The 10,000-nt window shown below is 38.5% G+C and overlaps 1 protein-coding gene across 3 annotated transcripts in view; it reads left to right on the top strand.

Moving 5' to 3' along the window:
• LOC115224317 (LIM domain kinase 2) overlaps positions 1–10,000 on the top strand; it is a 248,799-nt gene that overhangs the window by 146,860 nt on the left and 91,939 nt on the right. Inside the window, exon 1 of one of the 3 annotated variants that reach the window (XM_029795167.2) lies at positions 8,552–8,790. The exons of the other annotated variants lie outside the window; for them this stretch is intronic. Coding sequence (XP_029651027.1) covers positions 8,756–8,790 — 35 coding nt within the window. The 5' untranslated portion in view covers positions 8,552–8,755. Of the gene's footprint in view, positions 1–8,551; positions 8,791–10,000 lie in introns of those variants that run through there. 3 annotated transcript variants of the gene reach the window in all.

Here is a 10,000-nt window from a genome sequence, read left to right as displayed (position 1 = left end):
GCGCATCCAACAACAGTTGCACAACGATGACTCACTGCCCTGTGTGCAGTGGGGCTCGATGCCAGGTCGGCAGCAACTGTTATTACTGTTGCTGTATTTTACAGTGGCTGGTTGCAACTTTCTGTTGATTGCTGATGGTGTAGCTGGCAACTTCTATCTAGTTATTATCGAAACCTATCGGGAGAGACACTCTATGCAGTCACTTAACTCGCTAGGGATAACAGCCACCTCTTTTAAATCACATAACTCACTAGGGATAACAGCCACCTCTTTTAAATCACATAACTCGCTAGGGATAACAGCCACCTCTTTTAAATCACACTCGTAGTTTTAAAGAAGGAAGGACACATGACCCAACAATGGAGCATTTCAGAGTCGAGATAGATCCTTTTTTATTTTTAAGTACCGTAAATCCTCGAGCATAATCCACATTTTTTCCCCAAAATTTAAAGCTCAAAATCCCTAGTGCGTACTATATACGAGACTTGGACATTGCTATGAAAATTATTTTCTAAGCAATGTCCAAATCTCTATTTGCTGTCCGGCAATGTTTATTCAGACGCATTTTGTGATGTCGGGCGCGAAAATACCTTAAGCTAAGCCTGAAAGCAATGAAGTCATAAAAGAATCATCCATAACTTGCAATAAGCAACATTTATTAAATGTTATTACTGTTATTTCTTTATTTTCTGCAAACAAAATTCACAAAAAAGCTACACGTTTGCATTATGTTATATATACAATAATAATAAAGGACGTTACCATATACATTTTTACAAACCAAGGACGTTATATAGACCTCCTTGACTCAAGTTAGAGAAGGGGTGCGTATTATACACAAGGTTTAGATTTTTCAGAGGTACAGCTCCCTAAAAATCCCGAGCATATTATACTCAAGGACGGACTATACTCGAGGATTTACGGTACCAGCGAGCGAATTACAAATACAAAAAGATGTTTGTGGGAACCTTTGTACTGACAAAAAAAAAATAATGGATCTTTAATTTTACAAATTCATAGGTATACTGCTTAAATTCCTGTTTTTGTCTTAAGACTTAAGCCATTAAAAAAAAATTATTATCAATATTATTTGCTCCGACTCTTTATTTTCTGAGTTGAAATTCTCTTGAGGTCAACTTGGCTTTTCGTCCATCCGGTGTCGGTAAAATAAAGTACCAGTCAAATACTGGGGTTGATATCGATTCGTCCCTTCACCACAAAATATATATTTGTTCCGGCTCTTTACATTTTGAGAGTTCATATTCCACTGAGGTCAACTTTAGCTCTCATCTTCTTCCAGGTTCGATCAAATGGAGTATCAAGTCTTCACCGATGGTGTCGTATAATGCCTTCCTCTCAAAATTGCTGGTCTTGTGCCTAAATCAGAAACCATTATTGTGAGATATTTGTTTCGGTTCTTAAAGTAAAGAATTCAAATTTCGTCGAGGTCGGATTTGCCTTTCATCTTTTCCCCAGGTCGATGAAATAAAAGACCATTCAAATACTAGTCGATCGTATCCTCTAGCTCCCTTCTTTGAAAATTGCGGCCCCTGTTAGAAACAGTGATTATTATTTTTAATTTCAATTAGGTTTTTAGGGACTTCATCAACGAAAAGTTTTTCAAATATAAATCTAGATAAAATTTAGTCTGCCAACGAGAATTCTCTCTACTTCGGACGTTGTCATTCGACCCAGCTAGACACAGCAAACCAAGATCTCTTCCCTATTACACAATACTTTCTTAAAAAGGAAAGGACGCCTACATTGGATCCATTGAAAAAAGACTGGACGGTCATTGCTGGAACGGCCGATCTAGGATATTGACAACAACTCTCATTCAATTGTCACTTCCAGTTTGTTCCTTCGATTTTCCAGAAATAACAGCCAAATACTTTTCAAGCAACAGCCTGCAGCTCTATTACACAATCTTTACTCTCTCTCTCTCTTTTACTTGTTTCAGTCATTTGACTGCGGCCATGCTGGAGCACCGCCTTTAGTGGAGCAAATCAACCCCGGGACTTATTCTTTGTAAGCCCAGTACTTATTCTATCGGTCTCTTTTGCCGAACCGCTAAGTTACGGTGACGTAAACACACCAGCATCGGTTGTCAAGCAATACTAGGGGGACAAACACACACACACACACACACACACACATATCTATATATACATATATACGACAGGCTTCTATCAGTTTCCGTCTACCAAATCCACTCACAAGGCTTTGGTCGGCCCGAGGCTATAGCAGAAGACACTTGCCCAAGATACCACGCAGTGGGACTGAACCCGGAACCATGTGGTTGGTTAGCAAGCTACTTACCACACAGCCACTCCTGCGCCTATCTTGCATGATATAGTCTTTAAAAAAAATGGATCATCACGGCTGGAACGCTTTTGATTAGATGCCAGACTTATGATCCAAAGCTGTTCAGCTGAGGCCAGTCTTTTTTCTTTTTGTCTCTTTCAGAAACAATATATCTCGGACAACATTATCAAAAGTCTCCTCTGTATTTTTTGAGACGGCAGGGTGTGGATTTGGCTCTATATTTAGCTGGTCTTATCCGGCCTGGTATTTATCCTCTCTGTCGTGACAGGTCAACCTTGATGCAACAGCATTCCGTTCATGACCATCATGATTTTTTTAATTGTCATAATGTATCTAGGGTTACATTCTCCAAGGATGGATTTCCTTCTGTATTTAGAACTGCTTTGTGGCTGATTTAATTACTCTTTCTAACATATATATTTCTTTACTATCCACAAGGGGCTAAACACAGAGAGGACAAACAAGGACAGACAAACGGATTAAGTCGATTATATCGACCCCAGTGCGTAACTGGTACTTAATTTATCGACCCCGAAAGGATGAAAGGCAAAGTCGACCTCGGCGGAATTTGAACTCAGAACGTAACGGCAGACGAAATACGGCTACGCATTTCGCCCGGCGTGCTAACGGATCTGCCAGCTCGCCGCTGGCATATAGCCTCAAGCTCTCGTTATCAGTAGCGCTTTTTTATTTTGAGGGTTGTTTTAAGACTAAAGCTTTATTAAAAGACGTTCCAGTCGTGACCATTCTGGTATTCTCTTTTACCAGACAAATATATTTTGTACTACATTACTCACTGTGTCTTTCCCTTTAATACGACATTCGGTTGCAGTTCCTCAAAGATCCAGTGAATTTCTTTGAGTTTATCTTACCAAAGAGGAACATCTCGCAATTTTATCTAATTCTTTAATTTTAAAATTTACAACGTAAATTTATTATGCACCCAACCAGATAATTGAAAAATATAATTTTTCGTGACTCAATACAGAATTGTTTTTGAAATTTAACAAGCAGTGAGAAAATAAACTGAAAAGATGAAAAGGGAAAAAAAATTTTAAAAGCCGTTTAGCTCTCAAGATAGTTCTGATTGAATGGGCCTACGTTCAAAGGTCGCAATAATCCAGTCTAACGAACCACATGGTTTCGGGTTCAGTCCCACTGCGTGGCACCTTGGGCAAGTGTCTTCTACTATAGCCTCAGGCCGACCAAAGCTTTGTGAGTGGATTTGGTAGACGGAAACTGAAAGAAGCTCGTCGTATGTGTGTGTGTGTATATATATATATATATATATATGTGTGTGTGTGTGTGTGTGTGTGTGTGTGTGTGTGTGTGTCTGTGTTTGTGCCCCCAGCATCGCTTGACAACCGATGCTGGTGTGTTTACGTCCCCGTAACTTAGCAGTTCGGCAAAAGTGACTGATAGAATAAGTACTAGGCTTACAAAGAATAAGTCCTGGGGTCGATTTACTCGACTAAAGGCGGTGCTCCAGCATGGCCACAGTCAAATGACCGAAACTAGTAAAAGAGTAGTGTGTGTGTGTGTTTCATAGAGAGGACTTCATTGTCTAATAACGTTCTTTTCCTTAAGCCTAAAAAATTCCGTTGCTATTTCTCGCAGTTAGAACGACCGCATAGTGACCCGAAGAGAAATTTCAGTGTCATTCAGTTCATTATACACGCGCGCTTACACACACACACACATACAGAGTACTTTGAACTTGACTTCCAAAGAACTTTTGTACTTTAGAACCCTAGTAAACTGGCCCGTCTTTGTTCATTAAGTATTACAGACAAAACTTTTTATGACAAAACCCAGATTTTTTTTTCTATTTCCTATTATTTTGGCTCTATAGTGTGTGTCGTGCCGCACTTCCGTCCTCCAATTGACCGGACCAACTTCGACCTCATTATTTACAACTGCTGCTGCAGCAACTGCACACGGCGGACACGCTGCCCAATACCTCTCAACCAGATGCTATTACTACTATCGCATACAGACGCATACATACTTAAGCCATGCTACCCTATCTTACTACTATTGCAATTATATATTTAAGCCCACACTGGCCACCACCACCACCACCACCACCACTACTACCACTGCTATTTCTGCAGCACATTCAGGCCACGTCTTTCTGTGTTGCTATTACGACTAATTACTATTCATAATTGCTTCTGTATTCCTCCATCAATCGTACACACGCCAGCCTTCCATTTTAATTGCTTCCCTACCAATTTACTTCAGTATATTGAACAAAAGTGCATCTTTCTTGGCCTTGTTGTTTCCTTGCCACCCTTTTCTTATATCCCCCAGGAGAGTCTTCGCTTCTTGAACTAGTTATTTATTGATATTGTTGTTATTATTATTAATATTTTTTCCCCCTTATTTTATTGCTCAAGCACCGGCGCTTCGTCTTTGCAGACATTTCAGCTGATATCTGCTGCACAGTCGCTTCCTTCGTTTATTATAATTCTTCGTTGGTGGCCCGGGGCTAAACAATTACAGCAGATTTGTAATTGTTTAACCCCAGGTCACGACCGTGACCTCCCTCCAATCTTTTTTTTTTTATTTTATTCAGACTTTGTCGAATCTTAAATCACACCATCTTGTAGTTTCTTCTTTCCTCGCGGTTTTTTTTTTTCTCTATTCAAGCGATTCATGGGAGATTTAACTGTTATTCCTAGCAGATCGAAACGACTGTGGTGTGTGCAGCCCCAGGTTAGCTCTGATCGAGTGTACTATGATCACAGGTTTTTCAGACATGCCTAAAACTGTATTATTCTCTCACAGTGATTGGGACCACGATATTCATCGCATCCTTCCTTCCTTCCAAGACGAATGTCATTTCAAGACTGTCGCGTCTCGCAGGTCGAGCAACCACGCTCTGAATTCAAATGCCGCCGAGCTTTCGCTATCTTATCCCATCCTTCTGGCACCAGTATTAAAAAAAAAAAACATAATACCAGTCATATACTGAGGATTGCATAATTCCAGTGAATCGAATTATAAATAAGAAGGAAACACTTAAAAATCAAAAATAAAAAGTCCGTCGATTTCTGTTGCTGTTGCCGCTGTATTTTTCATTACTGATGACCGGAACGACCTGTCGGTTCGGCCGTCCATTCATTTATTCATTATTGAACTTACCTTCCTCCACTGCTTCTTCGCCATCCTTACCGTTCCGTCTGCTACAAACTTCACACCTGTTGTGAATCATTATCAGCATCAAAGCCGTAATTTAAACTACTTCCTCGTACTTTTCCATTGAGCATGTTAACCGGCATTTTTACTTGCCTTTTTAACACGTCTCTTACTTACATCGAAGCAATTAGAGGAGAGCCGCTGACTACATGCGGTAGCACGACCTGTCTAGAAATAATAGCTAAAAATCTCCCTCAAAACACGTCAGAGGCAGTGAGGGGTGTCCTTTAAGACAACGTAACTGCAAACCTCTTCCAAATACGTTTGGGTCTGTGGGGATAGCCCCAACACATTACTTATTGTTCGGCCTGCTAGAATTAGCAGCCCGAAATCTACAACAAATTACACCTGAAATGAACCATTAAAGGGATCCACAGAGCAGCCGTTTGGTTTGCAAGAGATAGTAACGAAACCTTCCTCAAATCGCTTGCCAGTTTTAAAAGAAGAAAGAATACCTTAGTTAATAGATGTACTATATATATATATATAGTACTCTTTTACTTGTTTCAGTCATTTGACTGCGGCCATGCTGGAGCACCGCCTTTAGTCGAGCAAATCGACTAAATATATATATATGCGGTTATTTGATAACCGGTGCTGAATTTTACACCTTTGTAAATAATAATAATAATGTTTATAAGCTTAAAGCTTATAAGCAATCACCGTGCATTGACTAAGGGCGCGAATACATAGAGATGTGGGTTCCATTCCTATGGGTACGGCAAACCGTACTTTTTTTCCGTCGAGCGCTTATATGCCCCAATATTAGACTAATATATTTATATGTGTGTAGATAGATTAAAATACAAAATGAAAAGCAAAACATTTGGCATCACTCGAAAAAGCATTTCAGATAAAGGAATATATATATATATATTATATATATATATATATATATATATATATATATATATATATATATATATATATATATATACATATATATATATATATATATATATATATATATACTATATATATATATACATACATACATGCATACATACATGCATACATACATGCATACATCATACATACATACATGCATACATACATACATACATACATGCATACATACATACTACATACATACATACATGCATACATATATACCTACATACACGCACACACACCACACACACACACACATATATATATATATATATATTGGCTTCCTGAAGATTTCTCTTGAATGAAACAGTTCTAGTCCTGTAGAAGCTCCTTCTATATAATAAATATATATATATATATATATATATATATATATATATATATATATATGTGTGTGTGTGTGTGTGTGTGTGTGTGTGAGAGAGAGAGAGAGAGAGAGAAGGTTGGTCATGGCCAGAATGTCGTTGAACAGATATATATACTAGATTAGAGTTGACCTTGGACCACAAAAACAAGCACAACAGATATTAGGCTTCATTTCCAGTCTGCTGATGTCCAGCCTTCATCGTCACCACCACCACCACCTCCTACGCTTCCATTTCACTGACATTCTTTCCCTTCCTGTGTAGGTCATCTATCTATCTATCTATCTATCTATCTCTCATCTATCTATGTCCGTCATCCATCTGTTTTCTATCTATCTATCTATCTATCGTCTGTCTATCTATCAATCTATCTATCTATCGTCTGTCTATCTATCTATCTCTATATCTATCTATCTATCTATCTATCTACATATCTATCTATCAATCTGTCTATCTCTCTTTCTTTCTATCTATCTATCTATCTATCTATCTATCTATCTATCTATCGTCTGTCTATCTATCAATCTATCTATCTATCGTCTGTCTATCTATCTATCTCTATCTATCTATCTCTATATCTATCTATCTATCAATCTATCTATCTATCTATCTATCTATCTATCTATCTATCTATCTATCTATCTATCTATCTATCTATCTATCTATCGTCTGTCTATCTATCGTCTGTCTATCTATCAATCTATCTATCTATCGTCTGTCTATCTATCTATCTCTATCTATCTATCTACATATCTATCTATCAATCTATCTATCTATCTATCTATCTATCTATCTATCTATCTAACTAGCTGTCATTACTAAGACAAATGAAGATTTGTCCTCTTTAAATTCTTCTTCTCTCTTCATCTCTCTACTTTCTACTTGAATAATTTCTCTCTTCTTCCAGTTCTCTAGTATATGCTCATCCCCCCCTCTCTCTCTATGTCTTACTATATTCAAATGCACACGCCGTCTTACCCAGTTTCTGTCTTCATTCCCCGGTTTTACACTGGATGGACATCGATCTCTCTTTCTATGAAATACTCTACTTTTCCTTTTTCCGCCGATCAATTGACCCCCTTTCTTCTTTCCCCCCTGTCTTTCTTCCAACCCTTCATTTATCATATCTTCCCCCTCGCCATTACTGTGATACTAGCGCGCTCACTCTCCTCTTCTCTATCTGTAAACCTCTTCCTCTCCTTCCTCGTCCTCATACCGCTCTTTCACTTTATCTCTATTTCTCTTTCTCTCTCTGTCTTTCCCGCTCATCGTGTTTCTCCTCTCTCCCATCTTGTTCTGTCACTACAGCATTGGTTTCTCCATCAATAAACTCCTTCCTTCTTGCTTTTCTTTTTCCTCTTTTTACTCACTCACTCATTCTTTCTCTCTATCTATGTCTCTACCTCTCCCTACCTTTCATTCTTCATCTTTATTCTCCCCCTCGCCATTATTGTGATACTAACTCATTGACTTCTCCATCTCCACCACTCTCCATCCTTCATCTCTAAACATCTTTCTTTCTCTTCTTTCTTCCCCTCACACTCACGCGCTTTCACTATCTTTTTCTCTCTCACTCTCACACTCTAGCTTCCCTTCCTTTCTCAACTTCTTCTCACTCTCCCCTCTCTCCCTGCCATTCACCATGTTTACACCTCCCACTATCATTATAACACCATCGCTCTCCTCTCCTCTCCTCTCCATCTCGCTTTCAGTCTTTCTACATCCCCCCTCCTTCGCCTCTCTCTGTGCCTCCTTCCTTTGCTACCGTTAAGTTTATCACACAGCCAGTGCCCTTTACGAACCGACATGGACCTGACAGGCTTTCTCTCACCCTCTGTGCCTCTGACGCTGTAAAACAATAACAACAAACACATACAGAGCAAAACAACAACAAAACGGAAGAAAACGATCGTTATTATTCACCATACTCAGTTGATTTCCACCGTATTTTACTCCATCCAGCACACCTCAACATGCAGTTACTACGATTTTTCGGCTTTTGTATGAGGTAGGCCTTTAAGCATGCTTTTAGCTTAATTTTTTTTAGCTGGGGAAGGCGGCTGGTAATATTTTTGTGGTAATCGTGTATATAGTTTTTTTTTGTTTATGGACATAGTACTGAGTATATGTTTATAAGTGTGTGTGGGGGAGGGTGCTTTCTCTTTTTTTTTTTCCTTCTTTTTCTGTGCGACTGGAAAATATCAGATGTTTTACTGAGGACTGTCAGTGCAGATTATGTGATATCTCTGTGTGTGTTTGTGTGTATACATACATACATATATATATATGCATACACTCACATCATATACACAATTATATAGGCGGCTTCCTCTATCATAATCTTTACACGTATCAACCTACAAGCGATGTACGTATATATATGTACATGGGTATATATATATATGGTTGTGTGTGTGTGTATGTGTATATTTATATGTGTGTATACATTTATATATGTGTATGTTTGTGCACATATGTGTGTATATATATACATAAATGGCGGTGCCCCAGCATGGCCACAGCTCAAGAGCTGAAACTGGAAAACAGAAAATATGTATGTGTGTGTGTGTAGATAGATAGATAGATAGATAGATAGAAAACTTCCACGTAGCTATTCATTACTCTTTTCAATTATATTGAATAAAATAAATTACTCCAAATTTATTCATGGCCATCTCTACCAAATATAAAAAGACTGGCGAGTTTCTATATGTCTATGTTTGTCGTGTGTGTTCAGATTATGGCTGAAGATGGTCTCTTGGTCTCTCAGGAAACAGCACATGTGCGGTAGAATCTAAGCTGCTCCCGCGAACATCTACCCTTAGGAGGGTCTTAAACGCGGAAACCACTTGGCGGTTTGCTCGAATTAGCGACCGAATCTTATCTCAAGTTAAGGAAATAGGAAATGGGTAGTGTTAATCTAAGATACACACTAGCCTTGAAGAAATAAACTAGAATGGGTTATAGATAGATTCTCTCTCTCTCTTTTCTTTTTATGTAAATATGGTCGGTCCACCGGACCGAACTGCGGCTTAAATTATAATGTGAAACTAGGTTCTCTACAATGACTTTCTCCTCTCTCTCTCTGTGTATGTATTTATGTTTGGTTTTATGTTCAGTTACAATGAAACAATTTTACATTAATCTGATGGTTTACTGTACACTTTTGTAGAATACCAGTTTATTGTTCTTATACAAGAATGCTCCTGACAGGGGCT

The sequence above is a fragment of the Octopus sinensis genome, linkage group LG25, assembly GCF_006345805.1.
Source record: "Octopus sinensis linkage group LG25, ASM634580v1, whole genome shotgun sequence".
NCBI classification, from domain to species: Eukaryota; Metazoa; Mollusca; class Cephalopoda; order Octopoda; family Octopodidae; genus Octopus; species Octopus sinensis.
The sequence above is the reverse complement of the archived record's forward strand: the minus strand, read 5'-3'. Positions and strand labels throughout refer to the sequence as shown.